The sequence below is a fragment of the Dendropsophus ebraccatus genome, chromosome 4 (assembly GCF_027789765.1).
Source record: "Dendropsophus ebraccatus isolate aDenEbr1 chromosome 4, aDenEbr1.pat, whole genome shotgun sequence".
Taxonomy (NCBI): domain Eukaryota; kingdom Metazoa; phylum Chordata; class Amphibia; order Anura; family Hylidae; genus Dendropsophus; species Dendropsophus ebraccatus.
Genome location: NC_091457.1, coordinates 166,654,502 through 166,674,042, shown reverse-complemented (window position 1 = coordinate 166,674,042; position 19,541 = coordinate 166,654,502). Strand labels below are relative to the sequence as shown.

Here is a 19,541-nt window from a genome sequence, read left to right as displayed (position 1 = left end):
TTAAGTATTTCTTGTGGGGTTCTCCAGCGCTACAATAACATGGCTGCGTTCTTTCAGAGACAGCACCACTCTTGTCTCCAGGTTGGGTGCAGGCTTTGTAACTTCGTTCCATTGAAATGAATGGAGCTGAATTGGAAACCGCACCTGACCTGGAGACAAGAGCAGTGCTGTCTCTGCAGGGAAGTGGCCATGTTTTGTAGCGCTGGATAATCCCTTTTAGACTGGCACATTGGGTTTAACTACTTGTGGATGACTTTAGCACATGCTGACTATCTAAAACATGGCTGCAGCACACTGTGAATAAAGAAGACTGATGAAGAACCCTGATGTTATATAATATACTATGTGCAGGAGACATCAGACAAGTCAGGGTTCTTCTTTAGCTATCCTGGACAGCAGAGTGTTAAAATGTGCAGTGTTAGGCCGGGTTCACACTGCATTTTTGCAATTTTTTTTATTGATTTGATGGGAAAAAAGGATGAAAAACCGGACACATTTGTGCGCATCAGTTTTGATCCGTTTCTCCAGTGACTTCATATATATATATGGATCAAAACACATCTTTTTTTTAGCGTACACAAAAATGTGGCGGCCATGTTTGTGTGCGCGCTAAAAAAAAAAAAAGATTTTTTTTTAGCTTTTTTTTATAATGGAAGTCAATAGGAAAACTGATCAGAACGGATCCATACAAATGCATCCAGTTTTTATCCGTTTTTTGCATAAAACAGAAGAGAGAAAAACAGACTGCTATAACGCAGGGTGAACTTGGTCTAAGAGACATGTATAGATGATCGGCCGCCCATAGTGGTCTTTTTCCTATAAGGTGAAAGCTCGCACACCACGCACACTACATCACACCGCCATGACAGTCCATGCGTGTCACTGCAAAGGTTACAGCCGTGATGTCTAGGTAATCGTGTCACCGTCCCTAAGTGTCAGGAGAGGCAAACACGCGGTGGTTATACAGGAATCTCTAGTTCACACGCCCCATACCGAAATATAGAGCGGATGTGCTCACAGCAAGACGTCTCCACTACAAGGAGCCAGAAGAAACCAGGCTGAACCGATGAGGAATGGAGGTTTGTTCCTTACATATTCGGTTTCGGTCTCAGAACCATAGTGTCTATTTGACTCCCGGCATCTGGAGAAGACGTCGTCCTAGGGAGTCCTGGTGGATACAGTCTATGCCTTATAGCTGTATCCATGCTTCCCTAGGCCGACATCTAACTTATCCAAACGCCGGAGTCAAATGCCGAGCACTCAGGTTTGGAGAACGTTACCGAACCTGAATAGTTTGGCAACTTCCCACGACACTCTTCTCGAGCTCTGGTTGCTTATCAATAGGTCATCAATGTATGGACACGGAGAGGATTCAGAGTCCATACAGAATAGTCCTGACCTGGGATTTTTTTTTTTTTTTTTTAACAGAAAAACGGGGCTATAATTGCTGTAAGAAATCCATGGAAGCCTGACCGGAACATGGAGAATCCATCAGTTCAGCCGGATTCTAAACACAGCAAATCATCACACACATCACACCGCAAACTGTGCACAACTTACCGCTCTTCTCAGGCCTCTAAAAGAAGCCCCCCTGTACCCGCACACCTCACCCACTAAGCCCCTGTCTGTCAGGGTGTAATTAGGACCACTGCACCCGTATACTCCAGGGGGGGGACACGGAGGGCAACTAGACTGAGATCAGGTACAAAAAGAGAACGGAAGAGCTCAGTCTTTCTACAGGAGTCGGAGACATCAAATTTAATGAAGGCCAATAGTATAATCTTATATGGTAGTAAGTGATGGGTATATAGCATGTGCATCTAGCATAGGTATACAGCATGTGCATGAAGATTCCTCAATAACATGTCTACAAATTCTAGCTCTGCGGCACTCTTACATGATGCAGCCTTACGGGAGTCTCTCACTAGTGATAACAGAATAAGTCACGTGCTTTAGGCCGACCTGCCCGGACCCCCACAGTTGCTGCTGACGGACAGACTTGGCTCATGTTGAGGCCTCCTGCACATTGGGTGACCAAGAGCGCCACCTTTGTCTCTTTCTTGGTTTGGCGCAGGCATCCATCCCCCATGATGTTATTACATGTCGGGTTGTGTGCATTTTAGGAAGTGTCCTCCGGAGCTGCAATCCGTGACCCAGCAGAGTATACAAAAACTAAACACTCAGCAATTCACCGATCTGAACATTTCCTAAAACCCTGCGGACTGTGGTCAGACGGCAGCGCCGCTTCTGCTATAAATATCACCCAACTTCCCAAACCCTCAAGAAGTTTGTTAACTGCGTGAAATTCACTTTTCATCCTCCACCAAGAAAGAACAAAGGCCGAAGGGGAAGGAATCGTCCACGCTTGTCGCTTCCTTCATTCGGTCACAAGACTAAATTAGAAACCAGGAAAAAAAACCTAAAACCTCCCAGAGAAGCAGCTTGTCAGCGGAATACGGGGATCCTCACGAGGTAACGTTACCGGACTGCAGCCTCTATGGTGGATTTACACAGATTTATCTGACTGTTCCCTGTTCAAAGGCTGTTCCTGGCTTTGGCTTCAAAAATCTGTCAGATAAATTTGTCTGTGTAAATGCACCATAAGACAGGGGTAGGGAACCTTGGCTCTCCAGCTACAACTCCCATCAAGCCTGGACAGCCAAAGCTAAATCTCTCAAGGCATGATGGGAGTTGTAGTTGTAGGCCTCTGCCTCAGGTCTCGGGGGGCTTATTATATCTCCCGCCATACAACAAATAATCTATATTATTGTAACACTGCAAAATCTCAGCACCAGCCGGCACTCAGAGCGCTCCATAAAACACACAATAACATATCCAACAAATCAACAATAAGATGGTACAATGCATCTCATACCCATAACCCTCTGAGTACCAATGATAATCACGTGACAGAAATCAACTTCACAGCAGGCTGTAAAGCGAGATGCCTTTCTTACACACCAGTCCATGGTATGGCCACTAGATATCAAACACATGTGATATGTCCCTTTCTGACTCCATAATGGAGTCCCCTATGGATCTGCAGATATAGGCCACATACACCAGAGGGAGAACCGCTCATCGCTGCAGCCCCCGGCCTAATGGAGGGGGTCCCGGCATTGTCCTCCCCTATATTCTATTTCTAGGTGGTGATTGAAACAGATTAACGAGAAACCATCTCTCACCGCACAATCTCTCACCTTGGGTTTCTTTCCGAAAAGCCACAGCTTGCCCTTAGCTTTCCCCATTGATATTTTGGGGTCGACCCTTGTCACTTCGGGCTTGGGGGTACTGATTGTTCCATCGGACACTGTTCGGTAGATGTGCTGACTGTAGTCTTCAAAGGGGAAATCTCCAGGGGGCTCAAACCCGGACTTAAAGCAATCGATGACTATCTGAGAGTCCTGAGGACACAAAGCAGCAGAAGGTGAGAGGTGTAATGGCCGATACGGACGAGACAACAAACTCTGTATCATCATATATGAATGCAAGTAACGTAAACCTAAGGAAATGTAACCATACGAGTGACCACAGCAGATTTGGCCCATGGCGGCAGTCAACATAGTAATCATCTTGGAGTGCAGCTCTGAAGGAGGTTAAGGAGGCTATAAAAGAAGAGCATTCTGCACTCACCCTGCGCTCGTCCACGGACTTGGCCGCCTGCACCATTCCTTCTAAGCATTTGGAGATGATGGGGATAACCTTCCTCTCAGCATCAGCAAAACCTTTATAACACTCGCTCAGCTTCACAGTCCTCCGCTCGTCCATTTCCTGAAGGTGCTGCAACAGGAGAAGGGACAGGTCAGGGGCCGCGGATATAATACAGTGATCCCTGAGCTTACAATGGCCTCAAGATACAATATTTTCAACATACAATGGTCCTTTCTGGACATCGTAACTTGAGACCAGACTCAATATACAAGGTTACAGACAGTCCAGATCCGCGGAACATGTAAATAACTAGATAATCAACCAATGAAAGTGACCGTTTTACTGGTAAACCCCAGTATTAGTGAAATGCCAGCACTGGTTGGCTGTCTAGTAGTCATTCTTCAGAGTATAGTGAGATACTACAAGTCCTGTGCCGCTCTTTACCTGCGCCAGCTTGAGCTGCTCCTTTGGGCACCAGGTGAGGGCCTGTGTGATCTGTACAGGACCCTGAAGATGCTCCCATCTTCTACTTAGAAAGTCATTTACAGTCTCCAGTCACTTTCTGACTGTTGTATGTAAGGATTTGCTTTATCCATATTAAAGGAGTAAATTTTTATTAAAGTATTGTATTGACCCCCGAAAGTTATACAAATCACCAATATAAACTTATTACAGGTAATGCTTATAGAGTGCTTTTTCCCTGCACTTACTACTGTATCAAAGCGTAACTTCCTGGACAACGTGGCGACGTAACTTCCTGGACAACGTGGCGACGTCACTTCCTGGACAACGTGGCGACGTCACTGCCTGGACAACGTGGCGACGTCACTGCCTGGACAACGTGGCGACGTCACTGCCTGGACAACGTGGCGACGTCACTGCCTGGACAACGTGGCGACGTCACTGCCTGGACAACGTGGCGACGTCACTGCCTGGACAACGTGGCGACGTCACTGCCTGGACAACGTGGCGACGTCACTGCCTGGACAACGTGGCGACGTCACTGCCTGGACAACGTGGCGACGTCACTGCCTGGACAACGTGGCGACGTCACTTCCTGGACAACGTGGCGACGTCACTTCCTGGACAACGTGGCGACGTCACTTCCTGGACAACGTGGCGACGTCACTTCCTGGACAACGTGGCGACGTCACTTCCTGGACAACGTGGCGACGTCACTTCCTGGACAACGTGGCGACGTCACTTCCTGGACAACATGGCGACGTCACTTCCTGGACAACGTGGCGACGTCACTTCCTGGACAACGTGGCGACGTCACTTCCTGGACAACGTGGCGACGTCACTTCCTGGACAACGTGGCGACGTCACTTCCTGGACAACGTGGCGACGTCACTTCCTGGACAACGTGGCGACGTCACTTCCTGGACAACGTGGCGACGTCACTTCCTGGACAACGTGGCGACGTCACTTCCTGGACAACGTGGCGACGTCACTTCCTGGACAACGTGGCGACGTCCCGACTCCCAGAGCTGTGCGGGCTGTGGCTGCTGGAGAGGATGGTGGCAGGGGGACACTAAGGGACACAGGGCATCCCTCTGCCATCATCCTCTCCAGCAGCCACAGCCCAAACAGCTCTGGGAGTCGGGTTGTGACATCACCATACTATCCAGGAAGTGACATCGCCGTGTTATCCAGGAAGTGACATCGCCGTGTTATCCAGGAAGTGACATCGCCGTGTTATCCAGGAAGTGACATCGCCGTGTTATCCAGGAAGTGACATCGCCGTGTTATCCAGGAAGTGACATCGCCGTGTTATCCAAGAAGTGACATCGCAGTGTTATCCAGGAAGTGACATTGCAGTGTTATCCAGGAAGTGACATCACCATGTTATCCAGGAAGTGACATCGCAGTGTTATCCAGGAAGTGACATCGCAGTGTTATCCAGGAAGTGACATTGCAGTGTTATCCAGGAAGTGACATCACCATGTTATCCAGGAAGTGACATTGCAGTGTTATCCAGGAAGTGACATCACCATGTTATCCAGGAAGTGAAGCCTTAATGCAGTAGTAAGTGCAGGGAAGAAGCACTTTATCAGCAATTCCTGTAATAAGTGTATATTGGGGATTTTTATAACTTTTGGGGGGCAATACAGTACTTTAATAAAAATTTTCCCTGGACTTCTCCTTTTATTAATCTGCTTATTTTCCTTTTAATCATATTTTTCTCTCATTTTTGGAGGACATTTTGGGGTTCAGAACCAATTACCAGTTTGCCATTAAATTTTGGTCTGAACATACAATATTTTGAACATACAATGATCGTCCTGGACCCAATTAAGATTGTATGTTAAGGGACCACTGTATATAATGTACTGTAAGGAAGCCACAGATATAGTATATAGTGTACTGTAATGTAAGAGCACATTCTAGTTCCCCGCGGCCACACTCCTGCAGGTCACAACTTCTAGGATCCTCAGGTAAGTACATGTTTTGCACCTATAACGCTGTCCCTTTGCCTCCCTTTATCGTACTATCATCCCTCGGCGGGCGAGGACAATGACATCACGGAGGAGGAATGAAACCGGTTACACGAGCAGATCCCCTCCTCCTCCGTGACGCCCAAATACAACATTCACCACATACCTCCATAATACACTATAAAAATATAACGCATACAGACGTCTATCACATGGCCATAATGTGTGCGCGTGTGTGTGTGTGTGTGGGGGGGGGGGGTGTATCTGGCATACATAGACAAATTACTGCACAGCAGGAAAGGGTTAACATTCAGCTGACTTTCTAACTCCTGCAGCTCTGTACCGGGGGAAGGGGGGGGGGAGATCAGCGCCACATTAAACAAGGTCCACGTCTCTATAAAGTGCCTCTTCTTCCTCTGCCGGAGGACTATCACCCCACTCGACATCCGGCCATGCTTCTCCTCAGCATAAATACAGGATACAGCCAGTGCACTCTATTTATCAGACTTCCTTGGAAACCCCAGAGAACGGCCAGTTACTATGTATGGCAATATCTGGGACAAGGCGTCTATAAATAGGAGCCGTCCACTGGTAGGCACCGGTATAATAGAGGAAGAGGCACCAAAGAAATCACCTTTAACCCTTTAAGGATCTGGTGTACTCTGATTTTTTTACCCACTACTTATGTAGAGCAACGCTCCTCATTGCCTGTGACCGGTCTGGCGTCTTGGTGGACAGGTGGGGGACTGGGTAACAGGGATGCTTTTGTTCTCTCTCTCTTGTGTATATAGTATGTATATAGAGTAACGCACCGGGTGTATATAGCGTAACGCACCGGGTGTATATAGCGTAACGCACCGGGTGTATATAGCGTTAACGCAGCGGGTGTATATAGCGTAACGCACCGAGTGTATATAGCGTAACGCACCGGGTGTATATAGCGTAACGCACCAGGTGTATATAGCGTAACGCACCGGGTGTATATAGCGTAACGCACCGGGTGTATATAGCGTAACGCACCGGGTGTATATAGCGTAACGCACCGGGTGTATATAGCGTAACGCACCGGGTGTATATAGCGTAACGCACCGGGTGTATATAGCGTAATGCACCGGGTGTATATAGCGTAATGCACCGGGTGTATAAAGTGTAATGCACTGGGTGTATATAGTGTAAATATAGTGTGTCAGTGTAATGCACTGTGTGTATAGTGTGTTAGTGTAATGCACTGTGTGTATAGTGTGTTAGTGTAATGCGGGGACAGGCTGCTATAACTAACAGATAGGAACCTGAACTCTCTAACGTTATATGTGACACTGTGATAACATGAAGTCCGATCTGATTTCTCATCATTTTCCTCTGGTCTGTGGTGATTGGGGGGGGGGGGGCATGGTATAATAATGGCTTCCTTTGTTTCCGCACGACAAGCGTGAAAAAATAGTGACTTGGCCTCAGTTAACAGGTATCCGCAGCAACATAAACAGGAAACCTATAAGGAAAGTCATTGTTCACAACATCTTCTCATGACCGGCAACTAACACACATAAAAGGAAACCTGCCCCTCCCCCCCCCAGGACCATACTGGTCACACATAAAGGGAAACACGGATCCCCCAACCAACCACCACACGAGTACGCAGCCAGGACCATACCCTACACACATAAAAGGGAACCCGGACCCAACCAACCAACCACCACACAAGTCCGCGGCCAGCACCATACCCTACACACATAAAAGGGAACCCGGACCCAACCAACCACCACACAAGTCCGCGGCCAGCACCATACCCTACACACATAAAAGGAAACCCGGACCCAACCAACCACCACACAAGTCCGCGGCCAGCACCATACCCTACACACATAAAAGGGAACCCGGACCCAACCAACCAACCACATGAGTCCGCAGCCTGGACCATAACCTACACACTTCTCCCAGTTTATCTTCAACTACAGCAATAATCTGGGACTATTTCTTAGCTCCTCTAATCAGCCCCACACCCGGAGCCTCAGTCAATGGCGTCTCTCATCCTAAACACTACAGACGGCCCAGTAAGAGAAACAGAAGTGCAAACAGGATGATTCTAATCCCACAAGAACCCAGTGACAGCGGCCACCGCCGCCGCTCACCTTGTAAACCTGGGGGATAACAATGTAGAAATGTTTGTGTTGTTCGGCGTTGTAGTTCTGGAGTTGGGCGGCGTATTCGTTTTTGCTTTCGTCTGCCATGTGGGTGCGAATGTTCAGCTGCTGCTTTGCCTGGAAAAGGGACAAAAATAACAAAATACACAAATCATACAAGTAAATAAAGTCAAATGTCACCTGATTTATAGAGTATAAGCTCTTGTGCTCCAGGTCCTCACTATCCGTGTCCTCCCTATTTCCTCAGAGTATAAGCTCTTGTGAGCAGGGTCCTCACTCCCCTTATGCCCCCCCCCCCATAGATTGTAAGCTCTTGTGCTCAAAGCTCTCACTCCTCACAGATTTCACCATTTAACATTACAAAAAGTAAAATCCGCTACCCACGTGTAACCTCTGCAGATTTCACAGCTTCTTGGACCCCTGTGGCTCCACTGACATGACTTTACCCGAATCTCAATGCTTTCAGTGGAGCCAAGGCTTCAAGTGTCTCTGTTGTTTCTTTTTTGTTTCTTTTGCAGAAATGAATAGTCCAGGCAATTTTAAGAAACTCTGTAATTGGGTTTATTAGGCAAATCTGCCATTATCTGCATTCAAAAACTTTCCCCAGGTCCCCCCCATCCCGCCTCTCTCTCATTCACTGCTCATCGACTCTTTTACATCAGTCAGGCCCTGTGTAACCTATGGAGAGGGGATGGGGGGAGGAGGGAGATTAGTCGGCAGCAGAGAGCAGAGAAAGAAGGATTACACAGCGGGAACTGTGTGAAAGCCTGTACTCAGAGGTCAGAGAGGTCAGTGCTGACTTCAGAGGAGATAGCCCGGTGATGTAGCTGTAAATAACTCTTTGTTGTTCTGCTTTGGTGCCTTATCTCCCTCCACCCCTCCCCTCTTCATAGAAAACCAAGACGACAGGGGGGAGAGCTTCAAACTGCTTTTTCATGATAAAAATGCATTTTACGGCTAATAAACCCAATTACAAAGTTTCTTAAAATCACCTGGACTATTGATTTCTGCAAAAAAAAAAAAAACAAAAAAAAAAAAACACAACAGTGACACTTTAATATTATGCTAAGGGGAGGTAGAACCATGGTAATTTCTCAGCTTCTGTTATAGGAATCTGTCCCTTTAAACAGCAGGAGCCAAAAACATTCCCTACTAGCATGGCAGTCAGCCTGATAAGGATTGGCAGTCGGCTTGGTCAGGACAGGACAGCGTCTGAGCCTTCACGCCAGCAGGGCTGGATGTGGTGAAGGCCAGAGACCAAGGAGGCCGGAGAGTCTTATGGTCACATTGTGGACATTGGTGGAGAAGATGCGCAAATCTTATGTACAGGAGGATTCCAGGATGGGGAATATCACCATCTTATAAGGGACCTCTTTACCTTCTCCACGTCAGATTTGGTGGCATTGGTGTCGTTGTCCATCCGCTCGTACGTCTGCTGCGCCTTCTCCGCTTCTTTGCATTCCCTCTCAAACTTCTTCTTACTCTGCAGATATTGTAATATTAGGAGTTTTAAAAAAGCACAAAAAACGGGAAGTGCAAAATACTAAAAACCTGGGAAATGATATCCTCAGTGCGAATACAATCAGAGTGATGGACGGCAGCAGTCAGGGAGAGCGCTGCTCTGAGGTGTGAACAGTGCCCGGCTGCGCGTCTCACTGAATGGGCTCAGCTTCCCACGTTAGGGTCAGTTCACACTGAGCAAGATAGTCGGAATTCCGCGGCGGAATCCCGCCATGCTCAGTTTGCTGCTGTAAGTGAATGGAGAGGGCGCTCTCTCGTCCGCTCCCTCTTCTCTCAAAGAACTAACACGTTACTTCTTTAAACGGAGAGCGGTGGCCGCGGAATTCCGACGATCTTGCTCAGTGTGAACTGGCCCTTACAGATTATGGAAAATCTGCAGCAATTCCACCGCTCTGTTATCCAGAACTGAGAATCCACAGTATAGGTCGGCACATGGGAGACATCAGCCCATCTCTCGTATAAAGAGACATCCATCTGAGATCCTCACACGACCAACACTGTCACCTCTCACTATACAGGGAACAGACATCAGATGCCGAAACTACAAACCACAGCATGACTTATGGGACAGAAACTATATGTCATGGTTCCAGCACTCCAAAATACAAAACATATCAAAAAGGATAAAAACTGATGGTGGCCACCGGTGAGGGTAATTGTCAAACACAGGTGGTGTCCGATGGGGCTTGTACAAGTTGGTGATACACCATGGAGGGGGATGGTGAACATCATTAACTATTGAATGTATGGAGCACATTGTCTGTAAACACCTATTGTTCAGACACCTTGAAGGGAATAATTGAGGCCATGAGCTCCGATGATACTATTGTTGTGACATCTTAAGAGTTCGGATAGTAATTCTATATAACCAGTTGTTTATTAAACCTTACTGGTAATAGAATATACATCATGGACAATGCCTCCAATCAGAACCAGAATTACTATGTATGTAACATCTAACCCATAGGAGCTTGGAGGCCGCCCGTGTCCTATCTTGGTTGGAGGCCGTACTTTTTCCTTATGTATAAATGTGGGTTTTGTCCAATGAACAAGGAGCTTGTCTCACAGAATATGGTGTCTGGGTCACTTCTCCCAACCTTGTAAAATACTCTAATAATAATTTGGAGTCCCGCCAGGACTGTCAGTGGGTGATCTCCCCCGTTTCTGTGGCGAACATCATTTTTCATATGAAATAAAGTATAGACTGTTTAGTATTTTGAATTGCTGGGACAATCACATATACTTTTTGTTCCATGGGAAAGCAATGAGTGGCTATTAACGGACTCACGCACCCTCTTAGAGGGACTGTGATCGTTTCGATGAATGTGAGGTGAGCTGACATCTGTATGACACGTCACTTACACTGTCCATCTGCTTCAGACACATCTCCAGGTACTGCTGCGCTCGCCGACCCTCCTGCAGATGCTTTTCAGAGAAGGAGAATAGATGTCAACGACTCCCCATGAAATGTACTTACTATAAACAGCAGCACACCCCCCCCCTCCCCCCCAATTGCTCAGCATTATAGCGGGTTTCCAAATGTACCTCCATACTATAGAAACCTGCCCAAGAACATTAATATCTGTAGAACCACCCGGCCATCAGATCTGTACCGCGGTGTCCTAGCCCCCGAATGCTGAGGTGCATTGTAAAGGGATCCACCTTAGGGCCCTATGAAAGGCTGGTATTGCCCTGTGTAATAGGCCCAGTGATCAGTCAACACAATAGGCCGAGGTCGGCTGATCAATAGTAAAGGCCGACCTGTCAGGATGCAGACAAGGCTGATGCTGGAATTTCAGGTTGTTGTGGAAACGTCCTTTAAGGGAATGGATGGCCCTGTGTAAATGTGCTGTGTGCGCAGTGGTAAGTATTAACGAATCTCAAGCCATGGCCGCCACGGCGCATGTGACTGACTGATAACCGCAGGCGCCACCTAGACTGACCACTGCTTAAAGCTGAAAATTCAGGATGATCCATGGCGGCCGCAGCAAGAAGGGTCATGTGCAATAGCACCTTAACGGGACCCTAACAGGTAGGGATTGTCCACAGCAAAGACCCCTCTAAGTGATAACATATTAAAACCGGTGGTGTCTGGGTTCCCTGAGATGACTCCGGACGGGTGTGATCTTCGCCTATCCCTACAATAGATTACTGAGTGATAAGTCTCCACAACAAGAAAGAAAATCCACAATAAAAGATTTTATAAAGAAACAAATACCGATTTCCTCTCGGCCTTCAGCTCATAGGAATACTTCATAATTTCTCCGTAGACTCTGTGTCCAATCTCCTCGGCCACCACTTCCCGCTGTCCGGCATAGTCATTCAGCTCATTGAGTATATTATAAAACGCTATACAAGATGTAAATCTGCCACGGAGGAGAAAAACAAAGATTAGACCTCCCATCCCATTGTTATGGCGGCCATCAATGCTGCGGGGCAGGTGGATGCGTCTCCCTTCCATCACACTCCTCACTGGCAATGACTTCATATTCAGAAGAAGAATGCTGGTTATAACTATGGAGGAGGTGGCGTCACCTGACATCATCTACACGTCTCCAGCGGTGACTGACAGCCGCTGCTCCAGCCCAGAGTCAGCCAGGCCACACAAATAACATAAGCGTAACATTGCCATAATGTTCCTTGTTTTAGGCCTAAAGCCAACTATTACAGAACTTTATATGCTGCAGTCTCTGTGCTACATTTTTTTTAATCTTAACAGGAATAAAGAACGAAAAAACTAAAGTTCTTTTAAACTTGTCCCTGAAATCTTGTCTTGGCAAAAATAATTAAAAAAAATGCATCCAAACTGTACGGTGTGCACCAAAGCCTTAAAGGGACAGTAGATCAGGAAATGACTGATTAGTTAAATAATGTTTATTTGCTATACAGATTTTAAAAGAATTTTCGGTGACATTTTTTCTAATTTTCCATATTTCTATCTATATTATAAAATAATCCTGATATCTTGCAGCTCTCATTCTCACCACTGGGGCTAAAACTAAGCTGAGACTTCCTGTTGTGTCTGTGGTGATAAGAGGAGGCTGCAGTAAAGTGATCTACACAGCATTGCAGTGTCATGTGACACCTGTAGAGAGGAGACAATAGCAGGCAATATGGCCGCCCCCATAACAATGTACAAAAAGTAAAATAAAAAAAAAAATAAAGTCAGAAAATTAGAAACAGATTAGAATAAAAGAAAGAAAAAGTTTTAGTATCCGACTTTAATCAGTAACACAATCCCTTTAAAGGAGAAGCTGTGACTTACAGATCTGTTATTAAAGGGGTATTCTCATTAAATAAACTTTTATCAGGTGATAGGAAAGGCAAAATTGCTTAGTTTTCCTTTTTGGCCCCTTCCTCTCCCTGATAGCTCATTGTCTAGATTCCCGACCACCACTTTTTCGCTCTGTGACGTTACCCGGCTGGTTGGGACGTTGGGAGCGGTAAGTATACATCTCTCCCGGCATGTGTGTGTCCCTCTGAGGTGACACGCATCTTCAGGGCTTGTAGACGGTCCCTGCAGTCGTGTGTAGCCTCAGTGATGCAGAGCTGATTCAGCACCGCTGCGTCCTCTCCTCGCCCCCAATACTGTACCCTATCTATACCAGGTGGACAGTAAGGGGCGAATTTTCAGGTTGGTGTCTATGTGACTTGCTGATTTTACTTATACTATTAAGGACACTGTTGATTCAGTATTGCGTTTGTGACGTGAAAGTTAAGCCCACGCGTCCATTTGCTGTTTATACACTGAAAGCTTTGAGGGTTTTAATGATAATAATAAAAAAGATGAGATTCATCAACAGGACAAGCGGCGGTCCGATCCCAGTCCAGCTTCTGAAGTCAATGATATGGCAGACGACGTGTCTCCCCTCGGGATGTAGAGACCTCGTGTTATTACAGGTAGAATAATAAAAGCTTGTACATACCTGGGCTCTTCATCTTTTGAAGAACGTTTCGGACAAAACTTTTTCACCAAATTCCTAAAATAAACCAAAAAAATTTGTGGTGAGAAGAGTCGACCTGTGGGACCTTTTAGTCATCACTGTGCGCTCTCATGAAAGCTGCATTCACCATGGAGAAAGCAGAACTAACTGCACATAAACCATAGGGTCATCCGCACTGTGCGCTCCGCATCACCATTCAGTCACTTTATGTTCATATTCCTAAAATACCCAATAATAGTACCGCCCACAATGCCCTGTTCTGTGGTGCACAGAGGATGGTAGTCCTGCCCCCAGTGCCCTAATCCACCCTGTTCTGTGGTGCACTCATGGTGGTAGTCCCGCGCCCAGTGCTCTGATCCACCCTGGCTGGCCTGTTCTGTGGTGCACAGAGGATGGTAGTCCTGCCCACAGTGCACTGATCCACCCTGGCTGGCCTGTTCTGTGGTGCACTGAGGGTGCTAGTCCTGCCCACAGTGCACTGATCCACCCTGGCTGGCCTGTTCTGTGGTGCACTGAGGGTGCTAGTCCTGCCCACAGTGCACTGATCCACCCTGGCTGGCCTGTTCTGCGGTGCACAGAGGATGGTAGTCCTGCCCACAGTGCACTGATCCACCCTGGCTGGCCTGTTCTGCGGTGCACAGAGGATGGTAGTCCTGCCCCCAGTGCCCTGATCCCCCCCCTGGCTAGCCTGTTCTGCGGTGCACTCAGGGTGGTAGTCCCGAGCCCAGTGCACTGATCCACCCTGGCTGGCCTGTTCTGTGGTGCACTGAGGGTGGTAGTCCCGAGCCCAGTGCACTGATCCACCCTGGCTGGCCTGTTCTGTGGTGCACTGAGGGTGGTAGTCCTGCCCACAGTGCACTGATCCACCCTGGCTGGCCTGTTCTGTGGTGCACTCATGGTGGTAGTCCCGCGCCCAGTGCACTGATCCACCCTGGCTGGCCTGTTCTGTGGTGCACTGAGGGTGGTACTCCTGCCCACAGTGCACTGATCCACCCTGGCTGGCCTGTTCTGTGGTGCACTGAGGGTGGTAGTCCTGCCCACAGTGCACTGATCCACCCTGGCTGGCCTGTTCTGTGGTGCACTGAGGGTGGTAGACCCGCGCCCAGTGCACTGTTCCACCCTGGCTGGCCTGTTCTGTGGTGCACTGAGGGTGGTAGTCCTGCCCCCAGTGCCCTGATCCACCCTGGCTGGCCTGTTCTGTGGTGCACTGAGGGTGGTAGTCCTGCCCACAGTGCACTGATCCACCCTGGCTGGCCTGTTCTGTGGTGCACTGAGGGTGGTAGACCCGCGCCCAGTGCACTGATCCACCCTGGCTGGCCTGTTCTGTGGTGCACTGAGGGTGGTAGACCCGCGCCCAGTGCACTGATCCACCCTGGCTGGCCTGTTCTGTGGTGCACTGAGGGTGGTAGACCCGCGCCCAGTGCACTGATCCACCCTGGCTGGCCTGTTCTGTGGTGCACTGAGGGTGGTAGTCCTGCCCTCAATGCACAAAAACCCTAATTAAAATATGAACAGCTAAAATGAAAACAGCGCCAAAGATGGCAGTAAGAAACTCCTTCATCCTCAGCGCCCCATGCACAGATTCCTCTTACCTGCTGAGAGTTTCCCAGCACAGTACAATCTTTGCAAGTAACCCATCATGTGTTTTCCTCTTCTCCAACCTGGTGCAAACCTTGTTCTGTGCCCCTCGCTTCCCCCCCAACATCACAAGTCATGAACTTTAGCAATAAATCCCTCAACTAAAAATAATCAAAATTGAAAGCCAAGGCCATAAGAAACTGGCACAAGTTGTCCTGGTCACTGTATACCCCCACATAGTAACGTCCCATGTATTCTGAGTGCAGACACTAAAAGCTGTGAGAATGTTTATGAGGGTCCGTGATACATGAGCCTGTCGTACTGCGGACAATGCCAACATTCAGGGCCCTCCGGCACAACCTGCAGACCTCCAATATATCAGTTTGTCTGTTTCTCTGCCTATGCAAATTCTGGGCATATCTCATTATTATTCATTAGGTGAAATACATAACAATGCGGTATCCTAGCAACAGAGCGACTGCTCCTTCACCGAGGGTCCTTCTGGCATTTATAGATAGCGGGAAGGAAACGCTCTTACAGAGCATGCAAATACGAGGTGAGAACTTGCTGCAAACTCGGGGAGAGCTTCAAGAACCCGGGGGGTAAGGACTGGGGTGATAGGAGGGGGATACGACTACCATTCGCCTGACAAGCTGCTTCTTTACTTTCTCAGTAGGTAATGGAGACCATACGAGTCGTAGAGAAGTTTTGATCGGTGAATGTCTGGGCGTTCTGTCCAACCAAACCCTAGAATGAGCCGGGACAAGCACTGAGCGCAGGAGACAGGCTCCTTAGGCTTACAATAGGGTTCATGTCCTGTAGTGAGCTGGAGAGAGAAGCTCTTTCAGGCGGATGGTGGAATTCACCGGTGAATATCATTGAGTCTATGGGACAAGCAGAACTTCAAGCGGAGGCCGCACGGTGGAATCTGCTTGAAGTCTCCGTGCGTATACCGTAGTGGGAACATACCCCAAGTCTCACATCTATAGCCGAAGGTTAGTACATTCCCTCGAGCTATACACATGCATGTTTGTCTCACTAGGGCATGCATTAGTTTTCAAGGACAAGAGGAGAATAATGTGCTGCCAGCCTACTCCATATGCAAACAGCAGGTTGGACAGTGGTTGTACCATTGGTGTATCTATAAAGTTATGCTAAGACACTAATAAAGGTATAAATAACCATTCTAACACACTTATTATTGGAATCTGTATACTGACTAGAGGTAAGGAATGAGTAGCCTACACCGAGGGAATGAGACATCCATACCAAATTATTAAGCCATCTATACAGAGGGAAGGAGCCGCCTACGCAGAAGGAATGAGCCATCCAGACTGAGAGATTAGGCCATATATACGGAGGGAATGAGCCATCCAGACTAAGGGAAGGAGCCATCCATATGGAAGGAAGGAACCACCTACCCCTGAGCTGCCTATGCGAACGGAATGAGCCATTTATACTGAGAGAATAGGCCATACATATGGAGGGAATGAGCCGCCTACCCAGAAGGAATGAGCCATTCATACTAAATGAATGGGCGGTCTATATGGAGGGAATAAGCCGACAGGGCTAAGTTGAACTTAAAGCAGAATTGATGTTAATCCACTCGGCCATTGTAAACATTAATACACTGGTTTATGACTCCTTGTAAAATGTGATCATATATGTTTACACCTAGTTTATCCTTACCAGCTATAAATCCTTGCTTAATACTAATATAAAGCAGAAGACTTGGACGGCTCCTTACACATTCAGGAGAGGACACAGAAGAATGTCACTTTGGCACCAGATTTCTGAAGACTGTAGTTCTTGGCTTATAAAATTTCCTGAACACATTTCCCTTTATAGAAAGAGCAAAATGTCTTCAGATTGTGTCTCACTCGGGAAGTGAAAGTCTTGTTTATCACCAGGAGCTAAAAAGTGTACAGGAAAACCGCCACGGGGCGCCCTGAAGATTTATGGCTAATTCAAGATTAAGGCTAGGTTCACACTAAGCTTTGCTAACATATCCATTTGATGTAGTTGTGCGCCATCCATCAGGATCCCGTTTCCATTGACTTACATTATAAAAAACTATACCTATACCTTACACGTAGACATCCCCCAGCGATAGCCACACTAAAACAGATACTAGAGTCTACCGAACATAACCGCACAATATAAATCCATAAAAAACAGAGTGCAAGAACCAGCAGAAGAAGGCCCTTACACGGCCTAAGAGGTCGCGCCCTTACACGGCCTAAGAAGCCGCGCCCTTACACGGCCTAAGAGGTCGCGCCCTTACACGGCCTAAGAGGTCGCGCCCTTACACGGCCTAAGAGGTCGCGCCCATACACGTCCTAAGAGGTCGCGCCCATACACGGCCTAAGAGGTCGCGCCCATACACGGCCTAAGAGGTCGCGCCCATACACGGCCTAAGAGGTCGCGCCCTTACACGGCCTAAGAGGTCGCGCCCATACACGGCCTAAGAGGTCGCGCCCATACACGGCCTAAGAGGTCGCGCCCATACACGGCCTAAGAGGTCGCGCCCATACACGGCCTAAGAGGTCGCGCCCATACACGGCCTAAGAGGTCGCGCCCATACACGGCCTAAGAGGTCGCGCCCATACACGGCCTAAGAGGTCGCGCCCATACACGGCCTAAGAGGTCGCGCCCATACACGGCCTAAGAGGTCGCGCCCATACACGGCCTAAGAGGTCGCGCCCATACACGGCCTAAGAGGTCGCGCCCATACACGGCCTAAGAGGTCGCGCCCATACACGGCCTAAGAGGTCGCGCCCATACACGGCCTAAGAGGTCGCGCCCATACACGGCCTAAGAGGTCGCGCCCATACACGGCCTAAGAGGTCGCGCCCATACACGGCCTAAGAGGTCGCGCCCATACACGGCCTAAGAGGTCGCGCCCATACACGGCCTAAGAGGTCGCGCCCATACACGGCCACATATGGACTGTCCGATATGAAACCATGTAACAAATAGTAAGATGTATTAATCATCAGATGTTGCCATGAGCATCAAAGTTTGGTTACTATATTATTGTTTCTTCCCTTTTCACGTTGTCTTTTGCGTTTACATTTTGAGTGGTAATCTATGGGCAAGAACCTTCACCAGTCGATGAAACACACATTTTACCTCCCCCCCACACACACACACATACATTGGTGACAGCTCCTTGAGTTTACACAATGATAGAGTGATGTAACATCCAAGATTACGTTGTGTTATATAACTAGCTGCCTATCATGGTCTGGTGGCGGCAGCAATGTTGTCCAGGCAATTTGTGATCGACAACAACGGTCTTGTGACATAACATCACCATGACAGCTAATTCCCACAAGACACGGGCCGTGTGACTGGAGGCAAGGAGGATTAACCCCAAAGGTACACCTGAAAGTTTCATATATTGATAGTCACAGTGATTTTACAGTTTGCAGAAGTTGTATAAGTAAAAATAAGAAACTTTAATATATCTTATCAGAGGAAAAAGGCTCTACCCACTTTATCAGCACCGCCCACCCCCTTCTCAAAAAAGTGCTAAAATCCATCTCCAGATAGATCCTCTTACTGAGAGATTGGGTTACAGCTGCCCATAGATTTGGAAGGGGAAACTGCAGAGTGATATAGAGACAGAGAGAGACAGAAATGAGCTGGTGGAAGCTCTAAGTGGTGTTATACTTCAATCCAGTGCTGGATTCACAGCTTAAACTGCTCAGTACTGCTCTATAATGTCCTCCATGCTGCACCTGTGTTATGAAGATATAGAGGAGTAGGGTCTCTTCTTCTGTGTGTACAGAGACATCATAGAAGATAGTCTACACCGAGCTTAGGGACAACTGAAGACTACAGAGGGGAAACCTGCCATAGAGAAAAATACCATATACAAGATTAATAACAGGCAGAAATCGCGCTGCTCCTCGTGTCCACAAAAGACAGCTTACCTGTTACTGACCATGTGATAATGGTTCACAACTCCACAAAGAATAAGGTGATTGTCACACAGTCACGGAGCTACTCCCCTATGAGTGTGACACCAGCGCCATGAGACCAAGGGCACGAACCAGGCCCAATCTGTCTCCTCGGAGGAACATCAGGAGTTTATTCATTAGGGATCATCCACCCGGCTAAGAACCATTTAGAGCTTGTGATGAAGTGCTCGACATTACAGATATCTCCCCATTCTCCACTCCATTAGCAAATTATGGAAGAATTAAACCAAATAGAACTCTCGAGAACCATAACGGGAATTCCATAAAGTAACAAAACCCTTA

General features: G+C 47.8%; 1 protein-coding gene across 2 annotated transcripts in view; it reads right to left on the bottom strand.

Annotated features, from left to right (window-relative positions):
- Positions 1-19,541, bottom strand: part of FNBP1L (formin binding protein 1 like) — a 103,403-nt gene that overhangs the window by 17,524 nt on the left and 66,338 nt on the right. For both annotated transcript variants that reach the window (XM_069967703.1, XM_069967702.1), the window contains exons 3-9: positions 13,678-13,731; positions 11,970-12,117; positions 11,114-11,176; positions 9,609-9,713; positions 8,219-8,347; positions 3,634-3,780; positions 3,201-3,404 (exon numbers count right to left, since the gene is read on the bottom strand). In XM_069967703.1, the coding sequence (XP_069823804.1) occupies positions 3,201-3,404; positions 3,634-3,780; positions 8,219-8,347; positions 9,609-9,713; positions 11,114-11,176; positions 11,970-12,117; positions 13,678-13,731 (850 nt within the window). The remainder of the gene's footprint in view (positions 1-3,200; positions 3,405-3,633; positions 3,781-8,218; positions 8,348-9,608; positions 9,714-11,113; positions 11,177-11,969; positions 12,118-13,677; positions 13,732-19,541) is intronic.